Here is a 17,365-nt window from a genome sequence, read left to right on the forward strand (position 1 = left end):
TTTTATATATTAGAAACTTGGTCCCCACTGTGACTGTTAAGAGGGTAGGAAATCCTATTGTGGTAATTGAAAGGTGGAGCCTTGAAGAGGTGATTGGATTGTAGGACCATGCTGCAGTGAATGGATTAAAAATGGTGGTCAGGGGAGTAGTTCTGAGGGCTTTAAAAGAAGAGAGTCTCTCTCTCTGCTTCCTCCATCTTGCTATGTGAGACTCCTGGGCCACTGTTGCCACCACCAGATGGACTTTGGACTTCTCAGCCTCAGAAACTGTAAGCAATAAATTTTGTTTTGTTTATAAATCACCCAGCCTCAGATATTTTGTTGTAAGCAACATAAATGGACTAACACAGCCCCCCTCCCTCTCCCCCTGTCATTATCCCCTCATTCAATGGCTTCTGGGGATAAAGCCACGCTCCAGTGAAAACCCCTCACTTCAACCAGTTCAGGCCTGGACATTACCACTTGGGGGGTCCCACAAGCACCCCAAAATTAATGAGTCCTCCACTGACCTCATCTCCCAGTCCCCAATTCAGAGAGAACTAAGAGCCACCTTCGGTCACTATGTTCTTCAACCATGTCCTGTCAGGCTCACCTGCTCTCTCCAGGTCAACTGCCACCGTCGTAGTCAGAACCACACGTGATAATCATGAGTACAATACTATAAGTAGTTTCTCTGACAACTTTTTCAACTACAAATGGACATTTTTGTATGTGCATCTTGTGATCAGCTGGATATTCCTGTTGAATGGATTCCTAATAGTGAAATTGCTTGGTTAAAAGTCGTACACACTTTAGTTTGTTAGGTGCTACCAAATCGTACTCCAAAAAGATCGTAGCAATCGATCCTCTTACTGCTGTGTAGAAGAGACCCTATTTCCTAACATCCTTAATGCCTAACAGGCATCATCAAAACTTCTTCCTCCTACATTTTTATTATGAAAAATGTCAGACATATAGTGTATTAGTTTCCCAGCACTGCTGTAACAAATTACGACAAACTTGATGGCTTAAAAGAACAGAAATTTCTTCTCAGAGTTCTGGAGGCCAGAAAGTCTGAATCGAGGTGTTGGCAGGGCCATGCTCTCTCTGAAGGCTCTAGGGGAGAATCTGTTCCAGGCCATTCTTGGGGTATTGTCTGAAAGGACGAGTCGACACCAGTTGACGATCCACTGGAGAGAGCTCGTTTATTAGGCGGCACACACACATATATATAGGGCTTTTAGGGAAGGCTGATTGGCTTAAAATACAATCCCTACTTAGCATACTGCATGGGGCTTGGGGTGAGCTGATTGGTGTGCGATTCATGCCGGGAAGGAGAGTATGGAAGAGAAGGGCAACCAGCGCCATGATGGGGTGTGGCCGAGAAGGACTTATGTGATCAGGGTGTGATCCCTTGGGGCATTTGGGTTCTTACATTCCTCGGTGTGATCCCTTGGGGCATTTGGGTTCTTACATTGTCAGCAATCCTTGGTGTCCTCTGGTTTGCAGCTACATCACTCCAATCTATCTCCATTGTCATTGGGACTTCCTTTCTATGTATCTGTGTCCAAATTCCCCTCTGCTTTCTTTTTTTTTTTTGGCGGCTGGCTGGTACGGGGATCGATCCGAACTCCCTCTTTTTATAAGGACACCAGTCATCGGATTAGGGCCTACCCTAGTCCAGTATGACCTCATCTTAACTTGATTACATCTGCAAACACCCTATTTCCCAATAAGGTCACATTTAAAGGTCCTGGGTGGACATAAATTTTGGGGGGACACCATTCAACGCGGTACTATAGCTAAGTCAAAAAACGCTAAGGCTGGCCCGTTGGCTCACTCGGGAGAATGTGGTGCTGATAACACCAAGGCCCTGGGTTCGGATCCTATATAGGGATGTCCGGTTAGCTCACTGGCTGAGCGTGGTGCTGACAACACCAAGTCGAGGGTTAAGATCCCCTTACCGGTCATCTTTAAAACAAAAACAAAAACAAAAACAAAAACGCTTACAGTGAACACCCATACCTACCCACCCCCTAGATTCTGACATTAACATTTTAGTATCTTTGCTTTATTACACGCCTATCTCTGTAGCCACCCTCTCTCCATTTTCAAAGTAAGCTGCAGTCTTCAGTTCACTTCTTCCTAAACTAATTGCCATACATATCCTTACGGAGAGTTCAAGAGATGGATATAGTTATCGTTTTGTTTGTTTGTTTGTTTGTAATGATCACCTGTCTGAGAAATCAAAAACGGCACGGAAAAAGACAAAAGTCTCCCGATTCGTTTGAGGTGGTGTCGCCCATATTCTGACACTAGCTGTCACTCTCTCCTTCCTCCCTTTAAGGCAAACTTCCAGAAAGGACAATCCTATACCGTGTTTCTACTTCCTTACACTGGGATCACTCTTGCCAAAGTCTCCAGTTGTTACTAAGTCCAAGAAACAGTTTTCTGTCCTCATCTTACCTGCCTTTTGGCGGCAGTTGACAGTGACATTGTTAGTCATAACGTCCTTGAAACCCCGCTTCTCCCTGGGCTTCCGCCTCCTCTTTGGATGCTCCCATCTCTTTTCTGGACCCTCCTCTCCGCCCAACTAAGTGCTGGTTTTCCTCCGGATACTATCCTGGGCCCTCTTCTCTCCTCACTTTCTCTTCTCACCTGTCTCAGAGAGGGTCCGTCTGCAGGAGAAAGAAACCACTCTTGCAACGTTAAGCAAAAAGAAGATTAAAACAGGAACCGGCGAACGGGAGCGCCCAGGCTCTGTGGAGCCGCCGCGCCCATCTCCGTCAGAGGAGGTCGCGTTCGGCCCCGCCCCCTTTCCTACTCGGAGCGTGCGCGCTTGGAGACACGTACAGCCAACCAGTGAAAAGGAGCGGCCGCGAGTGGCATGCTCTTGGTCCAATCACCTGTGGTCTTGCAGACCTGACCTGCTCCTGGGCCAATGGAGGCGCGGGGCGGAGCTTGGGCGGGGCGACGGTCACCTGATCAGCGGCGGCAGCGGAGGCCCAGGCGGTGGAGGCTGAGGCTGTGATGGCGGCTACGGCGGCGGCTCGGGTGCGGATGGGGACGCGGTGGGCCCCGGCGCTCTGGCGGATGCGGTGGATGACGCTGCTGCTGGTGGCGGCGGCGGCCGCTGAGCAGCAAGTGCCGTTGGTGTTGTGGTCCAGTGACCGGTGAGCGGGCCGGGGTGGGCGGCGCTGCGCGCCGCGGCGGCTGAGGCGCCCTCTCCCTGCTCTGGGGCTGTCCTCGGAGATGGGAGGTGAGGCCCAGAGGCAAACTCTCCCTTGCTCGGGGGCTCGTAGAGAGTCGGCGGACGTCAGAGCTCCGGGCCCCGCGCATCAAGTTGGGCGCCCGTGGGCTTCGGATCTCAAGCCATGCACCCCCGCCTGACAGCACCTTTTCTGTCCCCTGCCAGGGACCTGTGGGCTCCTTCGGCCGACACTCACGAAGGCCACGTCACTAGCGACTTGCAGCTCTCTACCTACTTAGACCCCGCCTTGGAGCTGGGCCCCCGGAATGTGCTGCTGTTCCTGCAGGACAAGGTGCGCCCGCCACAGCCCGTTCCGCCCGGGTCATCGGGAGGCAGGCAGGCCCTCTTCCCCCACTACACTGACGCCCATTCCCCAAGGGAAGCTTCAGTGACCTTGTCCCAACTGTAGGGAGGTGTGGCTCATCTCTTGGGCAGGCCTGTGGGAGAAGCTTCTGTGGGAATGATAAGAGCCTCGGAAATGGCACCAACTTGATTGGAGGAAGCAAGGGGTCAGAGGCCAGATGCCTACTAAGTACCAAGCACTTCAGATATTATCTAACTTACTCTAGGATGGTGAGAATATCATCCGTGTTTATAGATGAGAAGACTGATGGTGGAAGAGGATAAGTGACTTGCCCAAGGTCACACAGGTAATAGGTGACAGAGTTGCAGTTCTCACTGTAGTGATCATAATAGGGATACTCAGAAAATGATCATTTATTTAGTGCTTTGTAGGCACCGTGCTAAGCTGTGATCATTATTTTGGTTATACTGCCAAGGAAACTAAGGTTTGTAGAGGTGGGATGATTTGTTGAAATTACGTGGTTTATACATACCACACTGGTTCCAGCCTGAGTCTGTCTGACCTCCCCCCCAGTTTGTGCTCATAACCAGCATGCTATTATCTCTCCCATCCAGGCCTCTCTGTCCCCAAAACAGGTGTGTAGACTACGAGAAGATTCTGGGGCAGCATAGGATTGGTGTTTGGGAGGCTGTCAAGCCTCTGATTTTCCTTCCCTCGTTGATGGCCTGTATGGCTCATTCCCCTTGCAGTCTCACTCAGTTGCCGTGTGGGCAGGTGGTGGCAGTGGGGTTGGCCTGTAGTTCTTCCAGTAGTTGGTAAATAATGTAGTCACACAGGAACTCAGTTCTACTTCTACCACTTACCAGCCTTTGGGTGCCTAAAATAATCTTCATGAATGATAGTTTTTGTATTTGTAAAATGAAGAGACCACCTATTTCAGAGGGCTATGAGGAGTAATTCTCATAATCCACATAAAACATCTAGCCGGTGTCCCCCAGTCTTAGGGCATTCATTCATTAGTTCATTTGCCAAATATGGAGTGCCTACTCTATACCAGGTATTGTTAAGTGTAGGGGATATAGCAGTGAGCAGAATAATCCAAGCCCCTACCCTCAGGAAGCTGACATTCTTGTGAGGTGACCAGTAAATACTAAGTTGGTATAAGATATGATGTTGGTGCTATAGTCTTTAGAGAAGGAAGCAGACTAAGGGTACAGGGACTGGTGATGCTGTTTTAGATAAGGGTAATCAGGCAAGTCCTCACTGAGGAGGTGATATCTGAGCAGAGATCTCAGTGGAGGGAAGGAGGAAGGACATGCCTGGCAGGGGAGCAGCAGGTGCAAGGGTCCTGGGCAAGGAGTGCTCTTGGTGAACTCAAGGAAGAGCTGGTGTGGCTGGAGTGTAGTGAGCAAAAGGAGTGGAAGATACAGGAGACAGTTTGTCAGGTAGCCAGAGTATGAGGTAGGGCCTTGCAGGCCACCAGTGGGGGAGGTGGGTTGCAGCTCTATACGTGACAGCCTTGGACGATGTGAAGCAGTGAGTGGTGTGATATCTGGATTAAAGAAAGCAGCAGGACACAGCAGTGATTCAACAGGGTCAGGGTTCCTGCCCAGAAGGGAGGGGAGCTGGGCAAGCGTGTGTACTAAACAGAGTGAGGTTGGGGAAGCTGATTAAAATCTTCTCTGGGCCAACTGGGAAAAGCCAGAGGAAGCTGGGGGTTGGGGTGGAGGGCAGGAGTTACAGGCATTCTGTAGGTTGTAAAGGAAAAGGGATGTTGCTATGAGCCTGAGAGCTCAGAAGACTTCAGTGCTTCCTCTAGTGTGTTCCGAGGTCTTCACCTTTCACCCTTTCCACTAAAAACAAGGGTTTTTCTCACCCTCTTTGAAAAGGGTCCAGTCCACACTGGACGTAGCTGGCTCTCCTTTTTCTGACTTCCATCCTGGGAGGTATGCAGTGAATGCTCTTGGCTGCCCTCCAGTCCCCTCCCCCGAGCTTCCCTCTGCCCTCCCCAGTTCCTCTTTTCTGCAGGCAAGGTGGTTGACTCCTACCCCCGAGCTTACCACAAGTCATCTGTCCTCAAATCTCCTAACCCTGTGACCTCCTTCCGCTTCTCCCGTGCTCTGAGAGTGCTGGAGGGAAGAGAGTGAACCTTCCGCTCCCGCCCCCACCAGACACGCCCACAGCACAGTCTTGCTCCACCAGACCAACCTCACTCTAAATGAGATTTTGCTGGCCCTGAGAATGCACAGGGAAGGTGATTGCCCCCTGCTCTGGCCCCTGGACCCTGTTCCTTGCCCAACCTCCTGAGATGTCTCCCCTGCTTCCCTGTTAGCTGAGCGTTGAAGATTTCACTGCATATGGCGGCGTGTTTGGAAACAAGCAGGACAGCGCCTTTTCTAACCTGGAGGTAAGAGTCATCTCCCAGCCACGGGCCATGGGGGCCATCTCGTGCCCCCTCTCCCAGAACAATGAGAATTGTACCTTTAGGAACCAGAGATGCTGGCTTTGGGGATAGAAAGGCCTGGGGCCTGAGTGTCAGGGGCTGAGGATGTAGGGCATTTTCTTTCTGATGCGGAAGGAAATCCCTGTGTGGGTGTTGCTGGCCAGAGGCGAGCTGCCAGTGAGGTTTGGGGGGCTAGCCTAGATCCACTGGTCCCTGGATAACTCAGCCTTCCACCTCTCCCCTGCTTCCAGAATGCCCTGGACCTGGCCCCTTCCTCGCTGGTGCTTCCTGCCGTCGACTGGTATGCAGTCAGCACTCTGACCACTTACCTGCAGGAGAAGCTCGGGGCCAGCCCCCTGCATGTGGATTTGGCCACCCTGCGGGAGCTGAAGCTCAATGCCAGCCTCCCTGCCCTGCTGCTCATCCGCCTGCCCTATACAGCCAGGTACGGCCCATGTGACCCAGCCTCCAGCCTTGGGGCCCAGAGAGCACTGAGGCTCTGGGCTCTGGTGGTACAGTACAGCCAAAGATGACAGTACTCCCCCGTTCGCCACCTTGAAGCCCTTCCAGAAGGACCCTATATACCCAGAAGAGGTGGGAAGGGCCTCCTGCCAGGCTGTAACTCGAGTCCGTGCCCAGCACTGAGCTAGGCCTGTTGGGCCTCCAGAGATGAGGCAGACATGGGCCCTACTTGTGGGGAGCCTCCTCACCTAGCCAGGAGAGAAGGGGAACAGGCTTCCAGGCAGGGGTGCTGAAGTCAGCAAAGGTGCAGAGGGAAGCCTAGCGTGGAGCGTGCAGTCTCGGAGAGCGGTGCTAGTGGAGAGGAGAGGCTGGGGGCTGGGGAGGCCGGAGGAGCTGGAGGGCATGGTGAGGGCAGGGCGGCAGGGAGCTGGTCCAGGCCAGCTGTTTGGGCTTGCTGGGCTCTGATGCTCTGTCTCTTCCATAGCTCCGGTCTGATGGCGCCCAGGGAAGTCCTCACCGGCAACGGTGAGTGGGGTCAGGGAGGATGTGCATCCTCATCCAGCCCTTGAGCCAGGACTGCAGAGAGTAGCCCATGGCTTCTCAGCCCCTCACTCCCAAGGCAGCCCAGCCTGCCAGCTTCTCGGAGCAGCAGGCAGCTGAGCAGGAAAATGCTGGATCCCAGGCCTCACCCTTCCAGCTGGCCTGTGTGGGAGTCTGTGGAGCCGTTTTCTGCTCAGACAGTGTGAATCCTAGGGTTTTGAATTTAATAGACCAGCAACATTTTGAAAAAAATTCTAAGGACTTGTCTTTTTGCTATAAAAGACAGTCATTCCCCATGGAAAGGTAGCCAGAAACTTTCTGTGGCTGGATATTTTCTCATTTCACTTAGGTAGGGCTTGGCATTAGGGAGTTGATGGCTGAGGCCACAGTTGTCTCGGGGGAAGACTGGAGGGGGGGAGGGGGATGAGATGAGAAACAGCTGCTGTTGGACATCCTCAGTGAAAACTAGAAGCGCTGCTTTCAGATGGTCTAGAAGGTTTCTAAAGCAGACGATGGGGAGCGTTTCTTTAAGCATGCTGCCTAGTGACCTGGGTCTCTGCTCTCCCCATTGCCCCTCAGATGAGGTCATCGGGCAGGTGCTGAGCACACTCAAGTCTGAAGATGTCCCCTACACAGCGGTCCTTACGGCGGTCCGCCCTTCCAGGGTACGTGCCCTTCCGGCAGGGGCTCTGGAGTGTGTGGGGAGAGGCAGTGTGGCGAGTGTGACTGGAGGTGAAGGTGTGTGCCCCAAGCAGGGCCCCTGGGAGTCCCAAGGCCAGGGAAGTAGCAGGCAGAGGACCTGCTAGAGCCACTCGCTGGGGCCAGCTTGTCCCTGGGCCGATTCTGGGGAGGGCCAGGATGAGCAGTCAAGCCCTGCTTCCTCCTTCCAGGGGCAGCTTTCCATCTTGCCCTGTGAGCCTTATGGGCAGCCTGCCTGGACACTAAGTCCAAGTGAGTCTGAGTTTGAGGGACTAGGAATATCATCAGGGCTTAGGGGCCAGTGGGGAAAGCTTTGCGAAAGGCCTCCGACCACTGGGACTTTTAGATGGTGGACAGGGTGCCTGGTGGGGAGAGGAGGAAGGGCACCACAGTTGGGTCGGGGCTTGCTCTCAAGGCTGTTGAGAGAAGGTTTGTCGGATATTTCTGCAGGTGGCCCGTGATGTAGCCACGGTGGCTGGAGGGCTAGGTCGCCAGCTGCTACAAAAACAGCCGGCGTCAGCTGTGATCCATCCCCCTGTGAGTTACAATGACACTGCCCCCCGGATTCTGTTCTGGGCCCAAAACTTTTCTGTGGCATACAAGGAGCAGTGGGAGGACCTGACCTCCCTCACTTTTGGGGTGCATGATCTCAACCTGACTGGCTCTTTCTGGAATGATTCCATTGCCAGGTAAGGGCACTAGGCTGGGGAGGACTATGCCACCATAGGTGACCTTTCTGCCACTCTGAGTTGGGGTGGGACAGGGAGCCGGGTCCGGTATGTGTGTTAGGGGCTGGGAGGGGATGGCTGTGGTCTTGGTGTGGTGTGGCCACCATAGGGCAGCCCCACCCTATGATAACGGTATCATGGGATGGGGCTGCTGGGGGACTGTCAGAGGGGGAGTTGCTCAGAGTTCTGACTCCCCATGCTTGCTAGTCTTTGGGTGGGACCTTGGTTGTTAATACCTCAATGTCACCTGAGAACCTGGCACCTCCCCCTTGAGCAAAACCTCTGGGACTGCATGTGGGCAAATAACAGGCCAGCTACCTGAGCCAGTTCTGGGGCTCCCCTGCCCTCCTGTTTGCTCTTACCCCAAAGCCCAACCTAGGCACCTCAGTGATCCCAAGAGGGAGCTGAAAGGAATGCCAGTGGGCTCAGGGGAACCAAAGGAAGGAGCCCAAAGCTGGAGGTGGGGACCTTGGTGCTGGCTTCCAGTTCTGTTCCTGACTTGGAATGTGACTGGAGTCTCAGTTTTTCCACCTGTCAAGTGGGGACACTGCCTCTTAAGGGGCTGTGAGGGCCTGGAGCAGCTTAGGCGGGGTAAACCTGAGGAATTGTTCCTCCGAGATGCTAAAGGCCCCCGCGGAGCTTGACAGCGTGCCTCTTCCTTTGCCCCACAGGCTCTCGCTGACCTATGAACGGCTTTTTGGTACCACGGTGACATTCAAGTGAGTCCAGGGGGCTGCTGAGGTGTGGGTGGGCTGGTGTGGCTCCAGTCTCCCCAGCTCACCTGACGCCCCTGTCGCCTCCCCCAGGTTCATTCTGGCTAATCGCTTATACCCAGTGTCTGCCCGGTACTGGTTTACCATGGAGCACCTCGAAATCCACAGCAACGGCTCCGTGGCCTACTTCAATGCTTCCCAGGTCACGGGGCCCAGCATCTACTCTTTCCACTGCGAATATGTCAGCAGTCTTAGCCAGAATGGCAATCTCCTAGTGCCCCGCGTGCAGCCCTCATCCTGGCAGTTGACTCTTCAGGACTTCCAGGTATGGAGCAGGGGGAGGCTGAGCTTTGGGTGGGGGAGCCCAGGCTGGTGGTGGGAGAGTACTTATGAGAGGGGAGGAGAGGCCTGAGGAGTCTCAGCACTGTTTGGGCTTGGGCATAGGCATGTAGTTGAGAGTCCTGTCCCTGTGCTGCCCCGTCCCTGGGAGATTTGGACTCTCCACTAAGTCAGGAGCCCTAGCCCTTGCTGGGCCTCCTGCCTGTGTGGCCACATGGTCCTTTCTGACACGCGTCCACATGTCCCCCAGATCCAGGCTTTCAACGTGATGGGCGAGCAGTTCTCCTATGCCAGTGACTGTGCTGGCTTCTTCTCCCCGGGCATCTGGATGGGGCTGCTCACCTCCCTGTTCATGCTCTTCATCTTCACCTACGGCCTGCACATGATCCTCAGCCTCAAGACCATGGATCGCTTTGATGACCACAAGGGCCCCACCATCTCTTTGACCCAGATCGTGTGATCCTGTGTCAGTGGGAGGTTGAGGGCAGGTTGGTGTCCAGGTTGTCACTTTCCCACCTTGCGGCACACCGGACTGAAGAGTTTCCCCTCCTCCTACCATAGCATGAACCCCAAGCTCCCGTCAACCTGTCTTGATGCCTCTTCAACCCACTGATGGGCTTCCCTGGAGCTGCCCCCATCTCTACCAACAAGTTGTACATATTCTGACTAGATATTAGATCTCCCAGGCCCAGTCATTGTGAGGGGTAGGGGACAGGCATTCTAGGGTCCCTTTTCTCCTTATTTATTCTCGTCTCTCCACCATTACCCCTTGCTATTTATAGTGCTTTTGTGTAGCAAATGCTCCCTCCCCAAGCTTTATGGAGCTCCCTGCAGCAGCTATGAGCTTGAGGTTCCCTGAGTTTGAGGGGGGCTGTGGAAGTCGTACTTAACTGTCTGTTCTGCTTGGCTGTCCTTATTGTTTTTGGAGGATGTTGTGCTAACAATAAGCAGTACACTGGGATTTATTTCTGTGCCCTGAGAAGGAAGGGACCTCCTCGACAGGTGGGCTGGGTGTGATCACTGGGTTTTTGACATGTTCCCACCATGAGTGCCTGGCAGGAGCCTTGGGGTGCTCGGTTGTTTCCTTCCGAATATAATAAAGACGGGTGGCCGTGCGTTGGGTCTCTTGTCACTCATTTCTGCACTGGGCCTTCGGAATGCGCTTGGTTGAGGGATGCGTGAGGAGGTGCCCGGATGTAGCCCAGCTAGGCCGAGAAGAGCCGGGAAGGTGTCTTTGGGAGCCCGGGAGTCTTTAGCAAGCTGCCGGTTAGGGTCAGGAGGAGGCGGTCGGGGTAGAGTCCCAGTTTGCCCGGGGGCGGGGGGCGCTGTGACAATGGCAGCCCTCGCATCACGAGGCGGGCCGCTCCCGGCTGCCGCAGCGGCGCGCGCCCGACCCACGGGGCCGCGCCTAGCCTCCCGCTGGGCTGGGGGGGCGGGGCGGGGCGGGGCGCGCGCGGCTCCCGCGCACGGATCCCTCGCGGGCCGCAGCACCGATCGCCGGCCCGCCCCGCCCCGCTTCTCTCTGGGCTCTCGGCGAGAGGTGTCGCCCTCGGAGCCGCGCTGGTGCTGGGCCCCGGGCCCCGGCAGCCCTCCTGGGAGGCGAGCCAGGCAGGCGGTGGCCCTGGCTGGGCGCGGCGGGGCGCAGGAAGGGGAAGGGACTCTTTGACGCGGCGGAGGGGTCGGGTGGCGGACGCAGCGCCGCCATCTTTGGTCCAGTGCGGCGGCGGCAGCGGCGGCGGCGACGACTGCTGTGGTGAAGCAGGAGGAGGAGCCGAGCGGGCGCTGGCACCGAGGCCTGACCATGGACGAGGAATACGATGTGATAGTGCTGGGGACCGGCCTTACCGTAAGTGCGGCCTCGGGCGCCCTAGCTCCGCATCGTGCCCTGTCCAGCCCCCGCGGTGATGGGATGCAGCCGTTGGCTGCCAGCCCCATCCTCCCGTCACTGCCATCCTCTGCGCTCGGGTCCCGGAAAAGCCAGCCCCGCGCCCACCGCCACGACATCGCTTCTACTCGCTGCCGTGGTTCCCGTCTCCCCAAGGGGCACTCTCCTGTCCACCTCCTAGACTCCCCAGATCCCGACCCCCGGTCCTCCCTACCCCAGCCTGGTCCTGACAACGCACCCCCGCTCGGCTCGATGCCCCCCGACCCCGCCCACCTGGCCTCCACCCATCGCCCGCCCAGCATCCCCTTCCCAGCTTCCCCTCCCATCTTGAGCTAATCCCGATGGGGATGAAGTACAGAGACATGGGGTCGGGGAGGGGGAGGGGGGTTTCACCAGGGTGGGCCCTCATCCTGCCTCCCGGGCTTCTTTTGGGGCCAGGGGACCCAGGGAATGTTCCAGAAGGAGCAGCAGTGACCACATTCCTGCTACCCCACCCCGGTTTCCCTTGGAGATCTTAGGCTCAGTAGTATCTGTAGCCTTTGTCCTTGGGCTAGTGACAGTGACTGGTGAGGATGTTTATCTTCCTCCAAACCCATTGGCCTGCTCCCTTGAGAGACTCGCCTCTCTCTTTCTGGGCCGAGATGCCCCTTCTGTGGACATACATGGCCGAGAAGGCTCAGGGTCAGGGGTTTCTCCCCTTTGAAAAAAGAGCAGCCCAGGGTGGGGCCTGCGATTTCAAGGACTGTGCTAATAAGCCTTTTGCTTCCCTTGTGGGTGCCCTTCGCAGTCTGGCTGGGTCTCCTCCATGGCTCATTGTGTCTTATCTGCCTTCTTGCGCAGCTCTATGGAGATAGATGACTTTCTTGGCATAGTGGAGCTAGAAGACAGTACTTATGTCTGCTGGATGCTCTGTCTCCCTCAAAGCCTCCGTTATTTCTGTCTTCCTTGTTCACTTCTTTGCTCAGCACGGTTATAAAGGAGACTGTGGTTAGATGAAGCCATTGCCCCCAGTTTTAGATGAGCCATCACGCAGGGGTGCAGGAAGCAGTCCATTGAGGCAGGTTTATGGTGGGCAACAAATTCGGGCTGCTGGAATGAACGTAGGCAGGTGGGAGTGCAGCAAATGTTCCCCTCCCCCAGGAATGCATCCTGTCCGGCATCATGTCTGTGAATGGGAAGAAGGTGCTGCACATGGACCGGAACCCCTACTATGGGGGTGAGAGCTCCTCCATCACACCCCTGGAGGAGGTGAGGCCGCCCAGGCCCAGGGCCTGTCCCTCATAGGGTTGACGCAGCTCCCAGGTTCTCGGGGCAGGAGGGTGGGGGAGGGAGGAGGAGTCTTCGAGGTCTCTCTCTCTTTCTCCTGCCCACAGCTATATAAGCGTTTTCAGTTGCTGGAGGGGCCCCCTGAGTCGATGGGCCGGGGCCGAGACTGGAATGTTGACCTGATCCCCAAATTCCTCATGGCCAATGGTGAGGGAGATGAAGGAGCTCTTGAGGGAGGTTGGGGATTGGATTGGGAAGACCAGGGGATAGTCAGGCTCCAGAGAAGGGGCAGCCAGACCAGCTAGAGGTTCTGGAGGGAGCCATGCTGACGTTGCCCCCCCCACCCACAGGGCAGCTGGTAAAGATGCTACTGTATACAGAGGTGACTCGCTACCTGGACTTCAAGGTGGTGGAGGGCAGCTTTGTCTACAAGGGGGGCAAGATCTACAAAGTGCCGTCCACTGAGACCGAGGCCTTGGCTTCCAGTGAGTGTGGGTCCCATGAGCTAGAGAATAATGGGACGGAGGGGGAGGCAGACTGTCCTCGGGATGGGTGGCAAGGTAGCCATCCAGAGCAGGACACCCCCTTGCCCAAGGTCACGTTCCCTGTGCAGTACTGGAGGCCCCTTGATCTGTATTTCCACTTCTGCCCTTTGAGTCCACAGGCAGAGGGTATGTGGAAGCAGACTCCTTTTTGAGAGACTTCAGCCTTTGGCAGGGGTTCCACTGAACTCCCAAGACATCCTCAAGTGTTGGAGCTGAGAAGGCCCTCAGAGCCTGTCCAGCCCAATCCCCTTTTGGTACAGTTGGGGAAACAAAGGCTGAGAAGGGTATGGGTTTAACCTAAGGTCGCATGACAGAGCTCAGCTGGGAGCTAGGGCTCCTGCTTTCTTAGCCTGCCCTGGTGGGAAGAAGAGTTTTCTGTTCCAGCGGTGTGAAGGGTCTTCTTATGCCACCCTCCTCAGATCTGATGGGCATGTTTGAGAAACGGCGTTTCCGCAAGTTCTTGGTGTTTGTGGCAAACTTCGATGAGAATGACCCGAAGACCTTCGAGGGTGTCGACCCCCAGAGTACCAGCATGCGTGATGTCTACCGGAAGTTTGACCTGGGCCAGGATGTCATCGATTTCACTGGCCACGCCCTGGCACTCTACCGCACTGATGAGTGAGGGGAAGCTGGAGCGGCGGCAGCCCCCTCACCCGGCCGCACCCTGCTGCCATGCCTGCCTGCTGCTCCCTCCGCCCACCCCACGCGTCCCTCATGCTCAGCTGTGGGCTCACCTGTAGCTTTTTCCATCCCTCTGCATTTGACCCATGTCTTCCCCAGGCCATTCAGGGTGGTGGGAAGGCTGGCCTGGTGCCTGGGTGGGGGTGAACCAGGGTCGCTGCTGTTGGAGCATCTTTTCTGACCCCTGTACCCCCAGCTATCTGGACCAACCCTGTCTCGAGACCATCAACCGCATCAAGTTGTACAGCGAGTCCCTGGCCCGGTATGGCAAGAGCCCATATTTATACCCGCTTTACGGCCTGGGTGAGCTGCCCCAGGGCTTTGCAAGGTGAGGATGTGGTTTTCAGTTGGCGTTACTCAGTAGAACTAATAGGCCAAGAATGGGATGACCCCCTCGAGCATTCTGCAGCATTTTATACTTTTCCATCTGTGATCCTCATTTAGTTCCTTCCATCCTTGGGTGACAGGGCACAACCCTGGTGTGTTGAAGTGCAAAGTTGAAGAACCAGGTCTCCATAAAGGTGGCGTGCTCAACTTCCGGCAGCACCAGGACTGGGCCCAGGGCCCCAGAACTTTGGGTCAGGTCTTAGCTGGGAGCTGGCCCTTCTCCAGAGAGTTCTTCATTCTGGTCACTCAGGCTCTTTCTGTGTGGAGCTGCTCCCTCATGTCACCCGCACGCTAGCCCTTTGCAGAATATTGAAGGAGCATTCTGAGATGTGTCCTGAGTTGTGGCAGTGACAGAGCTGACATGAATCACTGGGTCTCCTGACTTCTGCCTGCCTCGGGGCAGTCTTTTCTGCACCTCGGTGGTGGAGGGAGGGAGGGTGCGGTGGAATTGGTCCCCATCTCTCCTAGGAGGTGAACTTCATCTCTCTCCTCACCACAGGTTGAGTGCCATCTATGGGGGGACGTATATGCTGAACAAACCTGTGGACGACATCATCATGGAGAATGGCAAGGTGGTGGGTGTGAAGTCTGAGGGAGAGGTAAGCCTTCCCTGCAGTGCAGTCACTGTGGTTGGGGCAGGACCTGGCCAACTTAGGGGCTCTGTTCCAAGTGAACCCAACTCTGTTGCTCCTCACCCCCAAGGGTCTCAGAGCTGGGAACTGGGGATCCAAAAGAAATCTCCATAGCCATTCCTGTTGGCGAGAGGTACCTCTCAGAAGCCATGTGCTATGTCTGTAGTCCAGAAGGTGTTCCTGATCAGGATCTCAGCAGCTGGGCTGCTGCTTCCCTGAGCTGTAGGGTGGGGCCATGCGTTACAAGAGGGCAATAGTGACAGCTCAGAGGAGTGCTTGCCTGCTGGACCTGCCTGCCCTTGCTGTGGGCCCAGACGCACGACCACCTAGGGGAGAGATAATTTGACAGGGCAAGGCCTTCTGGTGCCTTCACAGGTGGCACGCTGCAAGCAGCTGATCTGTGACCCCAGCTACATTCCTGACCGTGTGCGGAAGGCCGGCCAGGTTATCCGTATCATCTGCATCCTCAGCCACCCCATCAAGAACACCAACGATGCCAACTCCTGCCAAATCATCATCCCCCAGAACCAGGTCAACAGGAAGTCAGGTAGGCCAGGCCGTGGTGTGACTTATTCCACCAATTTTTTTCTCTTTGGTGGCTGGCTGGTACAGGGATCAACCCTGGACCTTGGTGTTATCAGCACCACCCTACCTCATTTACAGAGCCAACCAGCCAGCCCTGTGACTTACTCTAGTGCATTGTCTTTGGGGTTGCTCTGTCTCTCCTCATCACAGAAGAAATGGGACCTGCATTGCAGTCCCCGTGACTTGGGGCCCTAGGGATTGAGTGGTTTGGACTTTTCCCCTCCTTGAGGGTGACAGCTTGGGTGCTGCCTGTTGTGGGGTGGAGCTGGGGACGGGCAGACAGGCCAGAATTGTGCCTAGCCCCCAAGAGCCCTCTCCATCTGTGGCCCGCATTAATGGGGTGCTTCCTATGGCCAGACATCTACGTGTGCATGATCTCCTATGCACACAACGTGGCGGCGCAGGGGAAGTACATTGCCATTGCCAGCACCACAGTGGAGACCACGGAGCCCGAAAAGGAAGTGGAACCGGCGCTGGAGCTGCTGGAGCCCATTGACCAGAAGTGAGGGGCAGGGCTGAGTCTTAGGGGGAAGGAATGAAGGAGTCTTGGAGTTGGGGATCAGGAAGGGCAAGGCCTGTTGTGAAGCCTGTCCCCTCCTCTCCGTCTGCCCTGCAGGTTTGTGGCTATCAGTGATTTGTATGAGCCCATTGATGATGGTTCTGAGAGCCAGGTAAGCAGCGTGTCCCAGCCCCAGCTCCTGGCTGCCCACCCAGGGTCCTGCCCAACTCACCCCGGCCCCGGGCTCTGGCTGTTTCCAGGTGTTCTGTTCCTGCTCCTATGATGCCACCACACACTTTGAGACAACTTGCAATGACATCAAAGACATCTACAAACGCATGGCTGGCTCCGCCTTTGACTTTGAGAACATGAAGCGCAAACAAAATGATGTCTTTGGAGAAGCTGACCAGTGATTACTGACCCCTCCCCCTAGCTCCTGCCCTCCCCCCGTGTCTATTCTCCCCAAGGGCTGGGGAGACAGTATGGCTGGGCACCCCTGGTCCAGTGTCCTCTGCTTCCCCCACCATATTCCCATCACCCACCTCATTGATTTACTGACCAAATCCTTAACCTTAGTGATGGTTTGGGAGATGGGGGGTTGGATAGCATCCTCTTTCTTTGGCCTTTCCTTATCCTAGGAAAAGAGGGTTCCTCTCCTTGTGTGTCTCTTGCCCCCACCCCTAATTCTTCTGCTCCATTTGAGAAGAATGTGGAGGAAAAGCTGACTTCTGCCCCCACCGCTCTTACTCCCACTGTAGTGGCCTTTGGAGATGCCCCCTGCCTCCCCCCACCAACTCTCTTGCCTGTTGGAGAGAAGGGGCCCTCCCAGCACAAGTTGCATCCCCCCCCCCCATAATTTATTCTAATTTATTAACTTCAGCCCACTCCTGTCTGAGTCTGAGCCTTCTGAGCGGCAGCCTTGTGGTGTGGCCTGGGGGCCGTAGAGTGAGCTGCCTTGGCCCCTCTCAGTCCAGGCACAGCCTGGGGATGGGGAGAAGGCTTGGGTGTGGCCCTGTTGGAGGAGGTTGATTTTGCTGTTTTTGTTTTTTGTCTTTGTGTTTGTGTTCTCTGGTACTTTCTGAGAGAGAAAAGAAATGTGAACCAAGCAGAAGGAGGTGGGAAAATGGATCCAAACCCCAGTGTGCCCCGCCCCATGCCTTTCCTTTAGTGGTGGGAAACCCTTATCTTACAAAGTGAATGTGTCCCCTTCCCCAACCTCTAGTGTATTTCACAGAAAACAAAAATGAAACCTCCCAATAAAAACCGTGTTGAAATCAGAGCCTGGGTCTTTAGGTTTATTTCCCAAAAATGGGTATTTGACAGGACTTTGGTTCCCTGGGTTGAGGCTCTGGCTTAGCTTTACTCCTGGCTGTAAAAAGTGACACATTCTTCATCAGAGAATTACAGAGGAAGCTGAGGTCAAATTGA

At 55.3% G+C, this 17,365-nt stretch overlaps 2 protein-coding genes across 2 annotated transcripts; both read left to right on the plus strand.

The window, feature by feature from the left end:
* The first annotated feature begins 2,964 nt into the window (after window positions 1-2,964).
* Window positions 2,965-10,573, plus strand: ATP6AP1 (ATPase H+ transporting accessory protein 1). The gene is made up of 10 exons (XM_063083574.1): window positions 2,965-3,152; window positions 3,395-3,521; window positions 5,866-5,940; window positions 6,228-6,421; window positions 6,923-6,963; window positions 7,558-7,643; window positions 8,128-8,366; window positions 9,077-9,124; window positions 9,212-9,443; window positions 9,708-10,573. Exons 1-10 carry the CDS (start codon window positions 3,010-3,012, stop codon window positions 9,915-9,917), a joined length of 1,395 nt encoding a protein of 464 aa, XP_062939644.1. The 5' UTR covers window positions 2,965-3,009; the 3' UTR covers window positions 9,918-10,573.
* A 609-nt stretch (window positions 10,574-11,182) lies between these two features.
* Window positions 11,183-17,208, plus strand: GDI1 (GDP dissociation inhibitor 1). Its single transcript, XM_063083361.1, has 11 exons — window positions 11,183-11,303; window positions 12,483-12,590; window positions 12,716-12,815; window positions 12,959-13,093; window positions 13,573-13,771; window positions 14,031-14,162; window positions 14,721-14,820; window positions 15,229-15,400; window positions 15,796-15,940; window positions 16,055-16,109; window positions 16,198-17,208. Exons 1-11 carry the CDS (start codon window positions 11,259-11,261, stop codon window positions 16,348-16,350), a joined length of 1,344 nt encoding a protein of 447 aa, XP_062939431.1. The 5' UTR covers window positions 11,183-11,258; the 3' UTR covers window positions 16,351-17,208.
* The last annotated feature ends 157 nt before the right edge of the window (window positions 17,209-17,365 follow it).

Source organism: Cynocephalus volans, chromosome X, assembly GCF_027409185.1.
Source record: "Cynocephalus volans isolate mCynVol1 chromosome X, mCynVol1.pri, whole genome shotgun sequence".
In the NCBI taxonomy this organism is placed as follows: domain Eukaryota; kingdom Metazoa; phylum Chordata; class Mammalia; order Dermoptera; family Cynocephalidae; genus Cynocephalus; species Cynocephalus volans.

Bases quoted from the DNA above. Each gene is read 5' to 3' on its own strand.
- ATP6AP1 (XM_063083574.1), top strand. From the start codon at position 3,010: ATGGCGGCTACGGCGGCGGCTCGGGTGCGGATGGGGACGCGGTGGGCC. The intron at 3,153-3,394 runs GTGAGCGGGCCG...GTCCCCTGCCAG, and splicing joins GTGTTGTGGTCCAGTGACCG to GGACCTGTGGGCTCCTTCGG. The intron at 3,522-5,865 runs GTGCGCCCGCCA...CTTCCCTGTTAG, and splicing joins TGCTGTTCCTGCAGGACAAG to CTGAGCGTTGAAGATTTCAC.
- GDI1 (XM_063083361.1), top strand. From the start codon at position 11,259: ATGGACGAGGAATACGATGTGATAGTGCTGGGGACCGGCCTTACC. The intron at 14,821-15,228 runs GTAAGCCTTCCC...GTGCCTTCACAG, and splicing joins GTGTGAAGTCTGAGGGAGAG to GTGGCACGCTGCAAGCAGCT. The intron at 15,941-16,054 runs GTGAGGGGCAGG...TCTGCCCTGCAG, and splicing joins CTGGAGCCCATTGACCAGAA to GTTTGTGGCTATCAGTGATT.